Genomic DNA, 21,086 nt, shown 5'->3' on the forward strand with positions numbered 1-21,086 from the left:
TCTTAGGAGAAGCATCAAGCATCATCTCGTTTTTGCTGTTTTATAGCTTTTCCGGGTGTAACTGCAAGTACATGTACCATTTTGGTCTCAAATATCTGGATGAGAATTGGTTTTGGTGACATATTTTATAATGGCAGTAGCAAAAAAGATGGCAAGTGCAAGGGGCTCAGTGTCAATTTTCTTAGCTCTGCCACAGGACACTGCTGGTCACCTATAGCTCATCAGTTTTCACATTTGAGTTTTTTGTAGCAATTCCTGCACCACATCGAATGATTCATTATGTCTTGTACAGACTTGTGAGGAGATATACAAGACTATGGATTCTCAGACACCACCAAAAACGTAAGTGAAGGTTGTATTTTCATACTTTAAGCATTTGAAGTATGTGTGTATAGGCCCTAATATTGAGACATATACTGTGCTGTAATATTCTTAAGTAGACAACAAACACTACACTTTCAATGTGCCCCATACAATGATCATCACATAGAGACCTGAAAAATATTCTCCCTTCTCCTCAGACTTCTGATCAATAGACTATACATGCAGGTGAATAAAATTGTTAATTCAAGAAAGGTGTAAGAATGTTTTATAACCAAAATTGAAGTAATAATTCTGATCACATTTGCTGCTAAGACTTGTGTCTACTGTCACTTCACAGACCCAAACCAAGAACACAATTTGCATTTCTACTAGGGCTGCTACTAATGCTAAGTACTTACTATGAAACACTATGGTTCATTCAACACACAGACACACAAATGGCTTATTAGCTTATGACTCATTAGAATGAGTTTCTAATTTTATTTCAGCTTTGCTATTCCAGATTCATATGACAATAACCACAAAGTAACTGAAAACATACAGCTCTGGTAGCAGTGTTATCTTGTTGTCTTCCACATCTGTCCTGTATCCATCATTTCCCAATCTGTGTGATGTAGGTCTTGTGGGTCTAGTTAGAACTATTTCAGTTGCCATATTTTTTATGGCTGAACAGATGAAATAATGCATTGCACACAAACAAAGTATACCCGTTTCATACTCTTATTTTAAGGTATTTTTAATGACATAGAAGTTCTTCCAGCAGTCAAACAGGTAGTAATTTTGATCTGCCATTCACACAGTTACAAAACAGTCAGCTGTACAATTCACCAGAAATAACGCAATCTGCTGTACAACAAAGGCTTGCAGTTGTCTAACTACCGTATTTACTCGAATCTAAGCCGCACTCGAATCTAAGCCGCACCTGAAAAATGAGACTGAAATCAAGGAAAAAAAATTTCCCGAATCTAAGCCGCACCTGAAATTTGAGACTCAAAATTAAAGGGGAGAGAAAAGTTTTAGGCCGCACCTTCAAATCGAAACAATGTTGGTCCATTGTAATATGAGACACAATTTAGGTCGAATGGATGACGATACAGCTACAGTAGTTTGGTTCGAGTCGTAACCTTAGCAGTTAAGCTTTCCCAGGTAGCCATGCTACATGTCAGTCGCTCCGTCCGTATTTATACGGGTACCCTTCCTTTTTCACGTGCTTTGTCTGGCTTGAATTGATTGCATATTTTTCTTTGATCTGATAAGTACCGTTCTCTTTGTTATAGGTGTTGACGTCACTCTAAGATGAAGATGCTTTGTCGCATTCTGATAATGTTTACGGCCTGTCGCCGCTCGCGTCATGGCTTGCTTTTGTGCGTGCTACCGCCGCTTTTAGCGAAACAATGGCAAGAGACTGCTATTTGTTGTTACTTACACTGCTGCGTTCTTTGATAATGATCGACAAGAATCAAATAATAGACTGCGTATGATATATAGAAGATCTGAACGAGAGTTTAGCGAAAATTCTCCGTTTGAAAATCTTTGCAGACGCGTCTTTAGTACATTACATTCTGCAGAGAAATTAGAGTCATCTTAGATTTAAAAATCTAGTCAATTGCCGTGCTTCATATCTGACTGTATCAATATTACGCTTAAGAATAATACGAATATAAACATGACGTATATTCTTCCGCATTTGCTGTTGTCTCACTCTAGTTTCGTAGTTTATTAGGCAGACAGAATTTAAATGAGATAGCAGCAAACACGAAAGACTACATGGCAAAATGTTTATATTCATATTATTCTTATGGTGAAGAGAATACTGCATGTGATTCAAAATTCTTGAAAGTTCCTATTAGCAACCGTCTCTTCTCACAGGTAGGAAAAAATTCAGAACGTAGATTTGGCCATATTGACAAACATCCCTAACAGTCTTGCCAGTCGGATTTTCGTAGTACATTGAAACGTTGCAACATTCGAAGATGAACAATACGGAATTTGTATTTACTTCGATGGATAATGTATGAAAATGCAGTGGTCGAAACTCGGGGTGGAGGAAAAAAAGCTCGTCTTCCACTTTTTTTTATTTATTTATTGACGCAGAGGTTTTGGCGCCAGTATTTATCTTTGTGCCTGCAAAGCATGCCTGTATAGTGCTACATATATTCGACGGCAAGTTGTGGCGGCACGTACCAACATTTTTTCAGAACTTCCGCTTACTTTGCATTCGATTCTAAGCCGCAGGCGGTTTTTTGGATTACAAAAACCGGAAAAAAAGTGCGGCTTCGATTCGAGTAAATACGGTACATAATTTTTATATGACAACAACACAAAAGCAATTCTGCAGATATATGGTTCTTCATGTTGTTTGCAAACGTTTTTAAATATTCGTAACACATTTAAAAATGTGCCATTAACAGAGTTCCCATCAGGTAACTGCTGTGTGACAATACGCAGCCAACAGCATTTCAAAATATGCAGTATCCTCTTAAGTTTTCAAACTAGAAGCATTCACGTCTGTATTCCTTACTGTTCATTGCAAATATCTTACTACAGATCTTGCAACTGAAGGAGCATTCACACAGTGGACAAGCAAATGCCTTTTTAGATTACTACTATCTTGGAATGTCTTGCTACACACAGTGCAGCAGTAGGGGCGCTCACCCGTGTGGACACGTAAATGCTTTGTCAGGCTGTCTTTCCATTTAAACTTCTTGCTGCACTCTGTGCATTTGAAAGGGCGTTCACTTGAGTGTAAAGGCAAGTGCTGCTTTAGGAGAGTGGTAGTTATGAATCTCTTGCAGCACACAGTACAACTAAAGGGCAGTTCACCTGTATGTCTACGCAAATGCACCTTTAAGTGACCACTTTGTATGAACGCTTTGCTACAAACAGAGCAGATGAATGGACGTTCACCTGTGTGTAGCCCCATATGGTACTTCAGAGCAGTGGCTGCTTTGAATGTTTTGCTACATTCAGTGCAGCTGAATGGTCGTTCACCAGTGTGCACACGCAAATGCTGCTTTAAGCTATAACTTTTGGTGAATGTCTTGCAACAGAAGGTACAGCTGTAGCAGTTGTCACCACTGCGAAAAAGTGGATGTACCTTCAGACTGTCCTTATTCTTGAATGTCCTCTCATACACATTGTAAATGTTGATAGTATCATTCTCTCTGAAAACATGATCTACAGAATTTCTAGCCTTGTCTGCACCCGATACATTCTGCACAAAATGTTGTTGGCTGTTGCTGGAAAGCTCTGCCTGATCTTCGAAAGCACTTGTAATATGACTGTCATCATTGCTTGTATTGATGGCTTGTTGACTCCTGCTGCTGAAAGAAAGAGAATTATATCAGAATAATTGTTATTACTGTAGCATAAATAAAATATTAAATACTGTACAAGGTAAAACTAACAAAGTTAATTGAAAAATAAAAAAGGAACAAAGATCATTAGTGCCTAACATACAGTTAATGTGGAGGTCATGCAAAATTGAGAATTAGCTCAGATTTGGAGAAGGGTGGGGAAGGAAATGAGTGTCCAATGCCTCATCAGTGTACATACTTGCTAGATTTTATTAGACTGTATTGAATACAATACAAAAATTCACTATGAATGGGCAAATTCCAGTCAGAAAGCCTCAAGGCTTAGGAAAGAGTCATCCATATGTTCCATTATTGGCTACACAGTCTGCAAAAGTAACTTCCTACACTACCTGAGTGAGAGCATCCACACCTGACTAACAATCTAAATATTTTTATGGAAATCTATTACTGCGTTACATAACCTTAGAACTTGACTCTTACCATTAAAATAACAACATATTATATTAATTCTTTAAAGACTTATGAATCTGACACAAGAAAAAGTAATATACATATACAAACATTATATGACTTAATCACAGACCAAACATTGGAAACCAGTCTTTACTACAGCTTTGGTGCATGAGAAATAAAATGTAAGCGCTTTGTTTGCAAAGTTCATTTCTTCACAAGACTACCATTTGGTGAATAAGTACTACACACTATCTTTACATATATTACATCCATACTGCAGAGAACAATCTACACTATTATAGCAGAAATGAAAAAAACCCTCAGTTATTGATTAATGGGATAACAATTACAATTCACTATTGAAAGTTTGCAATTAGTTGTTAGTTTCTGACACAAAAAGTATATGAAATAAAAGCAGGTAAAGAGCATATTACATAGTGTGCAGCAGCTAAAGTGAGAATTTAATTTAGAGATGACTTATGTCTGCATGATTGTTTTTGGCATGGTTACTTAAATTCATCAGTTAAATGGTTAGAAGCAAGTAATGATTATACGAACACTTGCAAAATCCAGAGCTTGGCCAAGGAATTGTGATTACAGAAAGTACTTACAGGGTTACACCACCACTTTAAATAACAAACCAATTCAGTTATGAAAAATCAAGATTTTACCAAATCATAACAATTTTTCATCTTTCAATCACAAATAACTTATTTTGGCATGAAGCTGCAAGGAAAAAAAAATCAAAATACAAAACCTTCTCAAGGACAATAAAGAATGAGGCAGGTCAGAAGGCACTCACTAGGCAAGCTCAAGTGAATTGTAAGAGCAACCACTGGTTAACCTACAATCATAAGGACATTCCTGTTGTAACCACAACTAAATTTCCCAGTTGTGTCCATGAGCTCGGCACCATTTCAAGTGGCAGCATCATGTTGCCTTACTTTTTATTTCTAGACAGAGTCAGTTTTATCATAAGAGCATATATGGTGTGTGCTATTTCAGAGAACAGACACCATTTTGATCCTGCAGCCAATATGAATCAAGAAAAAAAAGAATTAATGACATTACCTGCCAAAGGGCATTGAATTCAAACAAAGGAAAAAGTTGAAAATTTGTGCTGGAGCAGGATTCGAACCTGAGTCTCCTGCTTACTAGGTAAATGCGCTGACAACTGTGCCATCCAGACAAAGCAGTCATCACAACAAGAAGTACTATCCTAGCATGCCTCCCATCAGATGCAAATTCTCAGCTTATCCACACACCACTGACATAGTGCCCCTCTCATTATCCTCATTACTCAAAATGGCTCCGAGCACTATGGGACTTAACAGCTGTGGTCATCAGTCCCCTAGAACTTAGAACTACTTAAACCTAACTAATCTAAGGACATCACACACATCCATGCCCGAGGCAGGATTCGAACCTGCGACCGTAGCAGTCGCACCCTCATTACTCGCGGTATTTCGCCAATTCCCATAAGAAGTTGAACATGGTGTACATACACAATTGAATGATCAGTGGTTGTCCTCATCGTAATTATAATTAAGGGAAGGATGCCCATTGATCTTTTCCATGCAGATGCACACCACACTTGAACTCTTATGGATACTGGCAAAATGCCACAAGTAACGATGACAAAGGGCATGGAGCACTTCATCAATGGTGTGAGGATAAGTTGATAACTAGGGTCTGATGGGAGGCCTAGTAGGATTGTCAGTGCAGTTGTGATAATGACCATTGTGTCCAGACGGTGCAATGGTCAGCACATCTGCTTAGTAAGCAGGAGATCTGGTTCTGAATCCCTGTCCCACACAAATTTTCAACTTTTCCCATTGATTTAAATCAATGCCCACTGGCAGGTAATGTCATTAAATTCCTTAAAATCTTATCACCAGAGGTTTATGAGGAAGTGGTGGTAAAAAAATAGCTCCTGAAGAAGAGTATTTTCCAGCAGGATGTTGTTCATCCATCTACAAAGCATCTGATAGAAACTCGCTCTCTGTGGTTTTGCTTGGTGGAGTTCTGGCCTCCATGATTGACATGTTTGACTATGATGTTCAGAGTATTATAAAGAAAGCCAGTAACAAGCTTAGGAACCTATATGTAGCATCTCTCAATACAGCCATTATTCAGGAATGGATGAAGATGGTGTAAGAACAAATGAAATGTATGTGCTCAGTGTCCAGTCACAGAAAAAAATGGAGAAAAGGATTTCATGTCTTACTAATGATGATATCATTAGACATGGAGGACAAGCTCAGAATGGACAAAGATGAGGAAGGATACTGGCTGTGCCCTTCCCACACAAACCATCCCAGTATTAGCCTTACAAATTTCACAGAAATTGGGGAAAGTGTAAATATGATTAACCAGATGAGAATTACAGCCCCACACCTCCTGAATACGCACACAGTGCCTTAAATGCTGAGTAACCTTTCGCAATATGTCAGGATCAGAATGGAGGTGGAAATCAAATTGGTAATGGTTAAACTGAATGAAGGATTTTAGGAAGCCTTTAATAAAAATCTAATATACATCTTTATCTGAAAATCTGATGTGAGTAAAATCTTATTTCTATCTCAGGTTATTTGCTGCACTCTGCATAAAGGAAGTGAGGCAGAACTGGTAAAACAATTATCTCACTGTCAAGTCTGACTAGATACATCATGTGAGTGCATTTAATTTAATTGGCATCACCATGATGCGAAAACCTTGTGTAGGCCACAGGTAATATCAAACCAGTAACCTTAGAATGAGTGTAAATTGCTAACATATTGTCAAGAGGAACATCATTCAAGGGAGAATATAAATACAATCACTTAAGAATGCAGGGTGAAAATGATTAACACCTCTTCGAGGAATGATCCGATGAGATGGTGAGTATAATATCTCTTTATATTCGATGAATTACTCCGAGACAATTCTACCCTTGAATGACGTTTAATAATTTTCTATCTTCATACTTGCAGAATCCATGCGCAAAGTAGTTGCGTACAATAGCTATGCCATGAGCGCATAATTATTCTTTGTAGTACTCTCTCTGGTGGTTGTTAGAAAAAAGCTTCCGAGATTGTCTTCATGCCGATTAGCCTGAGCATTGTTTGAAGAATTGTAATCTCAATATTGAGATTTATGACAAAAGATAACTGATACGAAATTGTACGATTAAAAGGGATATATATATATATATATATATATATATATATATATATATATATATATATATATATATAATGAGGTGACTTACCGAACAAAAGCGCTGGCAGGTCAAACAAACACAAACATACACACAAAATTCAAGCTTTCGCAACAAACTGTTGCCTCATCAGGAAAGAGGGAAGGAGAGGGGAAGACGAAAGGAAGTGGGTTTTAAGGGATAGGTTAAGGAGTCATTCCAATCCCGGGAGCGGAAAGACTTACCTTAGGGGGAAAAAAGGACAGGTATACACTCGCACACACGCACATATCCATCCACACATACAGACACAAGCAGACGTAATTATATATAATTTTTCCCACGTGGAATGTTTCCTTCCATTATATATATATATATATATATATATATATATATATATATATATTGCTCCTTCATACAAAAGGTGTGTAACAGTTTACATTATTTGACATTTGAGAATTAATGATATTCATCAATATATTGCGTAATTGTTAATCAGAAGAGAACTTCTGAAAGACTGGATACGAACCTGCATTTAATAATCCAAGAGCTCCATTACTTCTTCGGGAGGTTAAACTTCATCAAAGCCAAATATCCACTTGATCTGAGGTTTCCCGACGGATTATACAACGCTCCCAAAAATACGAGGCATTTTATTTGTACAGATTAGCAGACTGCCACAAAGCACGAGCCTGCAGAGGAGAAGAATCATCGCCTGATTTCATTCTAACAAGTAAAATTTCTGAATCATTTTGAGTGACTGGGTTATGACTGTGTTTCCTCTTATGAATGATTGATTGCTCGAATGAATTGAGAACTACATAACCACATAATTAGTGATATGAATATAATAGAGGGAAACATTCCACGTGGGAAAAATATATCTAAAAACAAAGATGATGTGACTTACCAACGAAAGTGCTGGCAGGTCGATAGACACACAAACACACACACAAAATTCAAGCTTTCGCAACCAACGGTTGCTTCATCAGGAAAGAGGGAAGGAGAGGGAAAGACGAAAGGATGTGGGTTTTAAGGGAGAGGGTAAGGAGTCATTCCAATCCTGGGAGCAGACAGGTATACATATCCATCCACACATACACAGACAGAAGCAGACATTAGTAAAGGCAAAGAGTTTGGGCAGAGATGTCAGTCAAGGCGGAAGTACAGAGGCAAAGATGTTGTTGAAAGACAGGTGAGGTATGAGCGGCGGCAAATTGAAATTAGCGGATGGTGGTGGTGGTGGTGGTGGTTAGTGTTTAACGTCCCGTCGACAACGAGGTCATTAGAGACGGAGCGCAAGCTCGGGTTAGGGAAGGATTGGGAAGGAAATCGGCCGTGCCCTTTCAAAGGAACCATCCCGGCATTTGCCTGAAACGATTTAGGGAAATCACGGAAAACCTAAATCAGGATGGCCGGAGACGGGATTGAACCGTCGTCCTCCCGAATGCGAGTCCAGTGTGCTAACCACTGCGCCACCTCACTCGGTGAAATTAGCGGAGATTGAGGCCTGGCGGATAACGAGAAGAGAGGATATACTGAAGGGCAAGTTCCCATCTCCGGAGTTCTGACAGGTTGGTGTTAGTGGGAAGTATCCGGATAACCCGGACGGTGTAACACTGTGCCAAGATGTGCTGGCCGTGCACCAAGGCATGTTTAGCCACAGGGTGATCCTCATTACCAACAAGCACTGTCTGCCTGTGTCTATTCTTTCCTGATGAAGCAACCGTTGGTTGCGAAAGCTTGAATTTTGTGTGTATGTTTGTGTGTCTATCGACCTGCCAGCACTTTCGTTTGGTAAGTCACATCATCTTTGTTTTCAAATTAATGATATGAATATAATAGAGGGAAACATTCCACGTGGGAAAAATATATCTAAAAAGAAAGATGATGAAACTTACCAAACAAAAGCGCTGGCAGGTCGATAGACACACAAACAAACACAAACATACACACAAAATTCTAGCTTTCGCAACCAATGGTTGCCTCATCAGGAAAGAGGGAAGGAGAAGGAAAGACAAAAGGATATGGGTTTTAAGGGAGAGGGTAAGGAGTCATTCCAATCCCGGGAGCGGAAAGACTTACCTTAGGGGGAAAAAAGGACAGGTATACACTCGCACACACACACATATCCATCCACACATACACAGACACAAGCAGACATTTGTAAAGGCCTTTACAAATGTCTGCTTGTGTCTGTGTATGTGTGGATGGATATGTGTGTGTGTGCGAGTGTATACCTGTCCTTTTTTCCCCCTAAGGTAAGTCTTTCCGCTCCCGGGATTGGAATGACTCCTTACCCTCTCCCTTAAAACCCATATCCTTTTGTCTTTCCTTCTCCTTCCCTCTTTCCTGACGAGGCAACCATTGGTTGCGAAAGCTAGAATTTTGTGTGTATGTTTGTGTTTGTTTGTGTGTCTATCGACCTGCCAGCGCTTTTGTTTGGTAAGTTTCATCATCTTTCTTTTTAGATACATCTTTGTTTTCAGATATATAACCACATAATTACATAGATAGGAGGAAAAATTACATGAGAAACCTGTCAGTTGGCTTCCAAACTATTTCTTTTTCAGCAAAATTGTTGCTACATGGGTGGCATTGATTTTAATTTAAATTATACTTCATACACATTAAAAGCATTTGGCAGAGTTGCACTATCTTGTGCTTAGAGGATGTAATTTTAATTACTGGTGTTTACCTTATGATCACTGCTGTTTTCTAATTCTGACCAAATGTTTATGGTGAACTTCACAAGGGTAAAAATGAAATGTGAAGTTACTTTACTGTACCTTGTTGTTCAGAAACCTGTTTACACCCTACTTGAGGATGTATTCACTTAAAGTAACCCCTGCTGTAAATTATGTACAAAAAGTACTATGTCTGAATAGGAGAATAACAACAGAGCTTTACTCCAAAGCACAATAAATAAATCTGAACAAAGTATGCAGTTGTAAATTTTGACTTCTAAAAGATCACCAGCTAGAGGGAGATCAAAAATTGCAGATGTCTATAACATGTAATTCCCAACTCCAGGTGTGAACAATATGAACACTTATAAACATTAAACGTTTAATTTTTACACACTGCCATTTCCTGAAGTTTCACTGTTGCAGTCTAAGTCACACTCTGACTTTAACAAAATAGTAAGACCTTTTCTTAGGTAATGATAGATTTATACCTAACAAGATTAACAGTGGTCCTACTACTGGGCCCTGTGGCGTGTTGGTTGTTACAGGTATAGATACAATACGATTTGTTACTCAAAGTAGTGGAATTTCCCAATTCGATACTTTGTCTCCTATTGATTAAATGTGAAGTAAACTACGTATCAACTGGTCCTGTAATGTTGTACATTTTGTATATATATCTGCATATGCCATGTGTCTAAATCATAAAAAAACAGTTTTTATTAGAATGAATCAATGGAGAGAGATTTGAAGATGCTAAAATGCAGTATCATTGAAGGTGCCCACATTGCATTGCACCAAAAAGATTTCACAGGAGCCATATGTTGTCCATATGGTAAAATTACTGTGAAGTGGAAACACTAAGCTCATTACACTCGAATACCACACTGTTAGGCTTTAAAAATTAGCTGATAGAGGTACTCAAACATACGGGGAAAAAAAAGCATCAAGCTACTGAAAAGGACTTCCGCAGCAGCTCAGTTTCGGAGGTCACTGACAAAACAATTTAGTATGAGGTGACCAAGCTTAATTTTCAATCAGTTTGATCCCTACATGACAATGACCACTTCAATTGAAGCACATCAGTTTCTATAGTGGTCCAATCACTGTAGTCATTAGCACATTAATCCGCATTCCAATGAACTTCTGTGAATTAGTTAATGTCTGGTAAACTGCACTTACCTTAATGTGTTTCGTCAGCAATGAAATTTAGCAATGTAGTGTGGCACCTGCAGATGGTTTTAGTCAAAGGTACAAATAACTCAGATGTTTTATGTAAATTTTACCCAATTACTTACTTCCCATAGTATAGCAATAGTGTGGAACTGGACCATTTCTGTAGCTATGGGAATGATCTTCAGTACAAAAAGGAAGGACAACTGAATCATGGTTAGAGGAAAACCACACAGATATTCTACACTCATCAGCTCAAGTGCTGACAATAACCTCACTGAACCTCTTTGGACTTAAAGTGTAGCCTCAGTTGTGTGCCACTTCAATTTAACCAAAACCCTTTAGACTTTCTTGCTTTTCTGGTTACAACACACTGATTGAGGTGAGCTGGCAGGTAATTGAGCTGCTACATTTCATGAAATAGGTAAATTACTTTTCACAATAAACACCATACTATCCCTTTTCTGAATTTCAGCCCCCTTTCCGCGATGTTAATCAGCTGGCTGATTGCCAGCATTAGACATATGTAGCTGCTGAGGCCCATCTTATCCACAGTTCTCCACACACCCCACAGAGCACCCTTCTGTTGTTTTCTTCGCCTCAAAAATATTCTGCACAGATGATACTTCTAATCTCAATGCACTTCCTAACCATATAGTTCGTGCCATCCTGAGCGCCAAAAGCAAATGTAATGCTGTCACTAATTCTGGGTGTTACTGGGTGAAAAGCAGCTTTGCATTGTAGCCATACGTGAGGCAAGAAGGTAGACGCCACACAATGAATGCAGAAAGGCTATGCAACTAGGAACTGGCCTGTGAAGTATTTCCAAACCACTGAGCCATGATGTTGATCTGTATGTGCCTGGAAACAATGTATTGGCACAACAGTGCTATCAATCACTGTAAATACCCCCTGATTCTAGCATGGTTATGTGCAGTCTGGCAATGCCCTTCACAATGTCGGGTCCACGCAAGTCCCCATCACATTATAGCCCACCCCTCTTTATGATTGAGTGTCCAAACCTGTGGAATTAGGACACCATGGTATATAAGCCATCCTCAAGCTACATGGTAGCAAACTCCTGCCTTGGAGCGCAACAGTTAGAGGCCAGGGCAGTATTTCCACCATACATCTACACTGTGATGAGCTTCTAACCCATTAGTGATGAACTCCTACAAGAATTCGTCAGATGTTCAAGTCACTGGCATTGCTCACTTGGGGTCACATAGTGCTAACACAGGCATGACTGGGTAAACAGTATCAGCAAAAAGAGGACGCTGACTTGAAAAACCTATCTCACTGCTGTGACCTTCCAGCGTCAATGGCACCACCGGTAAACCATGCACCTGCAGAGAGAGTGTCTGGCTGCTCTCAGCACTTCAACATTGTAGCTCAAGATTAAATAAAAGTTTTCCTAGCCAACCCTGGTCTGCACCACCATCTCTACAACCCACACTCCACCACCTCTACACCATAGAGGCCTCACTCACCATGAGTTACTATGCCTTAAGTACTTTGGTATCAGTGGACCTCACCTGGCAGCTGGAGCCACAGACTTCACAATCCAGAACGCAATTTTGTCAGCCAGTGTTGTAACTGAGCAGACTATTGATTTTTGTGGTTGTTTCCCCTGTTTTATGTGCAGATGGCATAGAGCCTAGGTGAGTATTGCACAGGGATTTGAGCGTTATGTTTGGAAAGCCAGGAGAACTGGCTGATATTCTGCAATTGCATGGTAATGCAAAGGAGCACTATTTACGACCTGTGAGATATGGTTAGTGTAAGTTGGCAGGACAATGTGCACCTAGTACAGAGTTAGTACCAGTAGTTTATGTTAATTGACATTAGTATGGGCATCGGGTTAGTCAGTGGACAGAGTCAAGATAGATGATAAAATGTAAGTGGTGTTGTGTCATAAGGCCTGTTGTGAATATATTTTGTGTTCCTTAAAATGATTGGAGATTAAGGTTCCACAATGGCAGAGTCTCAAATGCATTATATCACTAGTGGGAGGCAGTTCAACCATTGGTTAATGAAATGCTGCAATTCAGAGCAAATAATGCATCTTGCATAATAGGCTTGCAAGTAGGGTGGAAGAGATGGAATTAGCTAAGCAATCTACTCCTTTATTAGATCCAGCTACAGCCAGCTTGATCACACCTTTCTGTCTTTTTTGGATGAGCTGCTGTTATTACAGGTGATGAAGTTATGGTTGGTAGGGGAATCCCCTTTGTTGGGGCTAAGGAGTACATAGACATTCGATGAATTGAAAAAAGGGCCTGCTACAATGGAACAAGAAGTAAAACTGTGACAGTTTTTTTCAGAAGCACTTGGATGTTTGTCAAAGGAGAAAACTGAGTTGATACAGAATTTGAGAAACAGAGTATGGAAAGTGAATGTGCTGACATATGAATTAGGAGAGAGTGATGATGCAAATAGAGTCATACTCCACAGTGCAGAACAGAGAACACTGGATGCATTTTTATGGGGTTTGCCACCAGATATGTCATGAAGGGTGAGAATGGGTGCCCTCAAGGTTTATACTCCGTGGTCAAATTAGCCACAGTGTTTGAAGAAAATGATATAGTTATAGGAATGCAGGATGAGAGAGGAATATTCTCCACTAACATGAGGTGTTACACAGATGTGTGGAAAATGTGGTGTGGTTTGACACCATCAACATGATTGTAGAAATGGTAAAGGGAAAAGGGAAAAATAAGCATGGTGTTTCATGCAAAAGGGAACCCTAGGTCCACCACACAGTGTTCCTGATAAATTTTGATGCAACTGATACAGATGCAGAAGTGGAATGTAGTAAAGTGCAAATAGTGAAATGCAGAAAGGTCTCTACTGGTCACAGGGGCACATTTGTCGGTAGCAAGTATGGACCTAATAGCTCACAAGCAATTAAACCCTTCACACTAAAATTTATGTGGAGTTTACAATAGTGGAGTCTTTTGGTTCAGCAATGGTATACTTTCACGTTCAGACACAGAGTTTTAAGCACATGAGCAGAAGTGATGACACATCACGTTGCTTTGAAAGAGAAGCATTGTAAGTATATGAGAGGAGTTGGATGGGAAAGTAGTGCTCATGAATTTAGATAATTTTGGCATTAATGGAGCAGAGTTCATCACAGAATATTGTTAGCTAATTTGTAAGTCTCGGATGATGTGAGTTGGGACTCAGTGTGCACCAGCAATGTTTGCAAACCACTGATAAGACTGCATTGAGAAAAGAAGTTGGAGCATCTTAGATGTACGGATAGACTGGAAATGTAGAAATTTTTTTTTTCCTCAAGAGCCTCTACACTATAACACTGCATCATATCCCTAAGGAACTGAGTTGCCAATCCATCGTAGACCTTGACAGAACCACAATATTTACAACCAATAATAAGGGAATTCATTGATCAACAGCTGGTTGGTCGGGTAACAGAGGAAAGCACTATTCCATAGAGTGTAGCCTTGATGGTAGCACCAAAGCTGTCACCATATGGGACTAAAACATATAGATTCTGCTGTAACTACATAAATCTTAACATAAAACTGTAACTAATGCATATCCAATCTCGAACATCACTGAAACTACTGACAATGAGGGCAGTGCAGGTACTTCTCTACCTTAGATCTGAGGAGTGAGTACTCTCAGATAGATGTATTCCCAGATGATCATCCTAAAATAGCATTCTCTGTCCCATGGGGCCACTTTCAGTATCACATGATGCCATTTGGGTTAAAGAATGCTCCGTCAATGTTTCTGCATTTGCTCGATGCAGTGTTGAGGGTACTGAGACCTCAACAGTGCAGGGAATACTTAGATGATGTAATTGTTTTTGTGAAGGTTATGGCAGAACATACACAATGTTTGTGAGAAGTTTTTACAAGATTATGAGCATTGAATTTAACATTAAGCACAGAAAAATGTCACTTTGCATTGGAAAAAATTATTTATGTCGGGCACACAGTGAAAGGGTTCAGACAGATCTGAGTTTGATACATGGAGTAAAAGAATTTTAGATTTGGGGTAATGCAAAGCAGTTGCAATCTTTGCTATAAGGGTTAGGGAATTATTATAGAAACTTCGTAAAAGAGTGTGCAGCTGTAGCAAAATCACTTACATGACCTTTAAAAAAAAATTGTAAAATTTAAATAGATGAAAGAAAGCCAAGATGTGTTCAAAGAGTTACAGAGAGAACTGACACTGAGTTCAGAACTAATTTTTACAGTCTTTGAGAGAACGTTTATCTTGTCAACCAACGCTTCCAGTCAATCTACAGGGTGTATTCTCAGTCAAGTACTAAACGGAGAGGAACAACCGGTATAATATGCCTCTAGGCAGTTGAAAACACCAGAGGATAAATACTCCGCAAATGAAAAAGAGACGCATAGTGTGATGTATGGAATCCCACATTTCTGATATTATTTGTATGGGAAGCAGTTTAAAGGGGTAACTGATCATGCAGCTCTTAAATGGTTGTTGGGGCTTATGGTCATTTCTAGTAGACTGACTAGATGATTACTGAGGTTAAGCGAGTTTTGAGTATGAAGTCATACATAAGCCTAATAAGAAACAAAGAAAACACGGATAGTTTAAGCCAAAAAGTAGCACTGATACAAACAGAGCATAATGACCTTGCACAATGGGCTGATGCAGAACATAAACAGTGTGTGTTGCAGCCACAATTCCCTGTGTGTGACAAACTGTTGTGTAAGACAATGAGGTTGGGTCCATGGGTAGTAGTGCTAGCTGAGCTACAATAGGAAGTGCTGCAAGAGGTGCATGACCACATATTGTCAGGACACGGGGGGTTGTAGAATAATAAAGAAGCAAGTAGTGGAATGCTACTACTGGAAGTCAGGGGAAGATTAAGTGGATCAATGCATAAGGGGTTATGTACAATGCACGTAATTGACTGATATGAGTCATACATTAATACCTTTGTAGAGGTTACTAGAAGTGCAGGAACTATTTAAAATGATTGGGTTGGACGTGCTCAGGCCATTTAACCAGACTCCGGATGGGAAATGATTTGTGCTGACTATTTTGATCATTTTTCTCCATATTTGGAAATAATTGCAGTTCCTAAGCAACAGACAGCACTGGTAGTGCATGCATTGGTCAACAGCTGGATGCTCAAATTTGGAGAGTCAGAGCTATGATTACCAATCAAAGGACACACTTTATGTCAGATTTGTTGAAGTAGTTGCGTAGTTTGCTAAAGGTTAAGAAGTTAAGGACAAGTCTACTACACCCTCAGGCTAACAGTAGGTTGGAGAGAGTACAATACAATCGGAAAGATGTTGAGATGTGTATTTATTTTTTGTTGTAAGTGGATGTAATTCACAAGTCCATTCTGTTACAGGACCATCACTGTATGAGCTAGTTTACAGGAGGCAAACGCCGCCACCATTTGACTAAATTAGGATAAGAGCTGGCAAGGATGGTAATTCCATGAATGATTTTGCTTAAACGGTCAGAGAAATTTGGAAGTGCTTTCAAGTAGCAAACACCAGAATGTCAAGAGCAATTGAAAAATCATGTGGGCAGCACAAAGTCGGTCACTGGATAATGTAATAGAACCCTTACATTTCAAACGGTAAGACCAAGAAATAACTCAATATCAAGGGTTATATCAGGTAGCTGAAACAACATTGCCAGTAAACATCAAGCTTTAATTACTGACTTGTTCATGATGGGCATCTGGAGCCATTTCAAGGTGCTCCAGATGCATTTATGTAAGTGTCGTCATCCACTGAGGGTAAAGCTATGGGTGGTAGGAAGAAGGGGAAGTGCGCAAAACCTTGCACAGCATGTACAGGGGATTCTTTATATGGATTAAGTTGAAGGAATGAGGAGAGAACAGTTTATGTTTTGTGTTAGAATGTGTACAGTTGAAAGTTGGGTGACATATTATTTAGATGCATAAGAGAGTAGTGTACCAGTTGAAGGCGAGGGTAGGAGAAAGGAGTTTTGTTCATGTTAGATGTAGTGTTATATGTTCACTTTTGTCTAAGATAGGTGTTTTAGGGTTGGGTATTCTACTTCTGTGTCTACATGATGCCAGACCTTTCAATGGAGCCTTGGGAGTGATGAGAGATCCCCATTCCCAGGTTGCTGCAGGTCAAAGTAAAGATGAAGGGAGCCCTTATCTTGGCAGTGCTCACAGTGTCAGCATAGTGCAGTGGATGTTCTGTGTGTACTATAATTGCAAGATGAAGAGCTTTTCACAAGGCAAGAGAATATAATACTCACAAGCCATATTTGGGCACTGAAGCTGATCCTGAACGCTTGGGAAATTCGTAACGAAGTGAGATGCTTAGAAGATGTGTCTATGGAGTTATGGTGGAAGCTGGAAGGAAAATGCATGCTGAAGGAAATGAGGAGCAACTACGGTAAGTTGCACCATTCATACAAACAACTGCAATGAAATATGCAGCAGATAGTGGAAATAGTGCCATGCACATGGTGCTGCAATATAAGCAATGTTAAATGCAGGGGGTAGGCTATTGAAAATGATTTTCAGGACTGTGGATGTCAGTGACATCTGAGAGCTAAATGGGACAACAGAGAGAGTGAATGAGAAATAAAGCCACCATGAAATGGCACCTGTTTGAAACAAAGGGCCTTGAACAACACAAGGGCATTACAAAGCTTAGCAATGGAGGTAATGCACTTGGTCAAAGCAACAGTAAGTACTGTGAGCCAGAATCTAGTAGTTCTAAGTGCTCAAGTGCTCTGGATAGGAGAATGGCAGTAGCAAGATTGCTGCAATCTTTAGCTGTTAGCTTGTGGGATGCTCAGACAGTGGTAACAGAGTTATAGGAAGCAGTCACCAAACACCAAACCAAACACGACCGTGCACAGGTGAACACACATTCATTAGCAAGGTGCATTGTCTTGTAATTACAAATATGCATTTACACCGGTACGAAAGAAAGCAAAAGCACGTGATCCGATTTGTTTTTCTGGGACTATATCTATTTCATGTTAACATCAGTATTTAGTACAACCTGATGGAGAACAGAAACACACAACTTGGTTTATTTTGTATAGCGACATGCTGCTGGTCATGAAAGCCAAACGGTGCAGACAGAGAAAAATTTGGGTATCTGAATTTTTGCGCCAGCATTAAGTAGTGGTGGTTCAGTTCTGATCAGTGATTTGTAGCTAAAGCAATGAATTGGTTTATTCGTAAACTTCACGTGTATGTCAATGGATGATTTTCACCTTCTTCTAACAGCAACTGAAACAAAAATTTCAAAGCAAGACACAAATTATTGATTAATCATATCAGCAAAATATGGGCCAGCACTAACACTGCGCTTCTTAGTAAGCGACTGTTATGCTAGCTTCAAATATCTATTTCGTATACAAACAGCATCTGTTTTCCAAATAATTCCTGAAGTATGCAGTGCCATATGCCAAACACTAGAGGATTTTATAAAGGTAAATGGCTATAAGATAAGAGTAAATGAAAATGAATAATGCAACATAAAAATATAGAAAAGACCAGTCTTATAGGCTATTTCATATCTGCAGTTAATAAAATAAAACACATATTATCAAAGTGCAAAAAAGTTCTGCTACTTCTGATTCTGTTTTTAAATGTAGTAAAACAGTTGGTAAACTGTGACATTAACAAAGATACCTTGAATGTAAGTCACATAAATGATGAGGTTTTTTGTGTATTTCTATTTTATGTTAATCAACATTATTTGTTTTGGTTTATTTTAATGGTGTTTATTTCTCTTGCACATATTACAACTAAGAGATAAAATGAAATATGATTTAAATACAAAATTTATACATCACATATTCACTATGGTGTGTTTGTGTTGATGTGCTCGAGGATGATGTATAGACAATGTCAACTGGCAATACTTCCTGTGCAGGGTTGAAATTACCCATGACTGCCTGGACAAGTACCTCATGCATTTTGTGCTGTACAATGTTTTGTACATAAACATAGCAACTTTTTAGTTTGGAGGCAACATACTCCCCAAAGCAATCTGATGGGGACTTTTTCTCTGGATTGCTTACTTCCTTTAACAATTATCACTTAACCCCTTAATAATTTCAAGTGCATCACTAAATTCACTGTCTACTTTAGGCATACTGCCTTTTTTTCTTATGGGGGGACAAACATCACCTCCGTTAAGCTTTCATGTTCTACAACTTCAACTTCTGGTGCTGTAGTGTCTTACATCACATCCTCTTCTGTCTGACTGAGTTCCTAAAAGATAACGGTACTGTTCCATTTTGTAAATTATTTTATGGCAAGATTTGTTACCTGTAATGGTACAATAAGCATTTTCCACATTATCATAATAAGACATTATGTTCTTCCAATTGGTGCAACCCTGACATCAGTTAATTTCTTGCTTCAATGCAGTCGCTTTAGGTATAGGTTGCAACAAAAGTTATGCAGTAACTAATTTACTGGCAATATGGCAGCACATAATCACACAAAGACATAACATAATAGTAACATTCTTTGGATTGGCGTAACCCAAACATTAATTAGTTTATTGCTTTCATACAGCTTGTTTCAGATTTTATGTATTTATTATTTTATTGGCAGCAGCATTAATATATTGTATTTATCTTTTTGTTTCAGCTTCCTCAGCATGAAAATGAGTAATTAGAAATCACACAGGGCTTTGAGTACCAATGGAACTTCCCACACTGCTTGAAGCTATTGATGGGAAGCATTGTGAGATAATTAGACCTGCAGAAAGCTGAACAGATTTTTATAATTATGAAGGATATTTCAGCATTGTGATTTTTAGGAGTAGCTGACACTGGTTACTACTTTATATATACAAATGTTGGTTCATAAGGACATATTTCAAATGGTAGGGTGCTGAAAAACACTTTCTTCTGGAATCAAATGGAAAATAACAGCCTTGTTATTCCAGAGGAGGCACCACTTGCAGAAAGGAGCAAGAGCATACCTTATGTAAATCATATCCAAGTCAACAAGCACAAGGAAGTGATGAACGTGTGTTCAGTTACAGACTGTGCAGAGCAAGGAAGGTGGTAGAGAATACATTTGGAATTCTTTCATCAGTGTTACAAATGGTGACAAAGTCAATGTTATTGGACATTGAAAACAGTGTTCTAGTTGTGCAAGCATGCATGCATGCACTTATCTGTACACTTTTTTTGTAAAGAAGCAAGACCCCAAGGAATATTTACACGCTGCCAGGGACAATTGATGAAGCAACTGAGGATGGAACTGTGGTTCTGGGTAGCTGGCAGCAAGGAACACCAAGTGACAGGTCTTTCTTGCATCTGAGATCTGTACCATCCACTTCTTTAAAAAAAATACATGCCAATATAATTGTTGTTAAGCGGATTACGTACTGATTGTACTGCTCTCATTAAACTAAAACATAAATAAAAGAAAATTACTACTAACAAATGCTTATCATTTTTTACCTGATTCTCCTAACTTCGTATTTATCCAGGAGGAATGACATTGGTCTAAAAGAAAACCACTTAGATATATATTTCTCTACTGCACCCATCACTGAGGTTGTGCGTTCTTTCGCTCGCTCTCGCCAGGATGAGGACAGTAGAGTGTTCATCTCCTCCTTTACTTTGCCTGCAGATATTTTGAGACCTTTGGCAATTTCTTGTCTGGCATCATTCTTCTTGTTTATAATTTTGTGATGATCTTTAGTATCCCATAAACACCTGTGGTATCTGTACTCTTCAGTTACAAGGAGAACAATATCATCTAGCCACTCCATCACTCTGAAATATCTCCACAAAATACTATACCACCACAGTTTGCACAAAAAAAAAAAAAAAAAAAAAAACAGTACACTGTGGCAAAGCAAGTGTCTTATCATTGAAGCTGGTGCCGAAGACGTGAACTTCATCCATAAACTGACAACGAGCAAATCACAATCGAACATCTGCAAATACAACCCTTGCACGATCCAA

The 21,086-nt window shown here is 38.9% G+C and overlaps 1 protein-coding gene across 4 annotated transcripts in view; it reads right to left on the reverse strand.

Annotated features, from left to right (window-relative positions):
* Window positions 1–2,371: 2,371 nt before the first annotated feature.
* The window catches only part of LOC124776898 (gastrula zinc finger protein XlCGF49.1-like), a 76,454-nt gene continuing 57,739 nt past the window's right edge, over window positions 2,372–21,086 (reverse strand). For 2 of the 4 annotated variants that reach the window (XM_047252089.1, XM_047252085.1), the window contains exon 3: window positions 2,372–3,647. In XM_047252089.1, coding sequence (XP_047108045.1) covers window positions 3,502–3,647 — 146 coding nt within the window. In that variant the 3' untranslated portion in view covers window positions 2,372–3,501. The remainder of the gene's footprint in view (window positions 3,648–21,086) is intronic. The other 2 variants (XM_047252088.1, XM_047252087.1) reach the window with 1 other exon arrangement.

This window comes from Schistocerca piceifrons, chromosome 2 (assembly GCF_021461385.2).
Source record: "Schistocerca piceifrons isolate TAMUIC-IGC-003096 chromosome 2, iqSchPice1.1, whole genome shotgun sequence".
Taxonomy (NCBI): Eukaryota; Metazoa; Arthropoda; class Insecta; order Orthoptera; family Acrididae; genus Schistocerca; species Schistocerca piceifrons.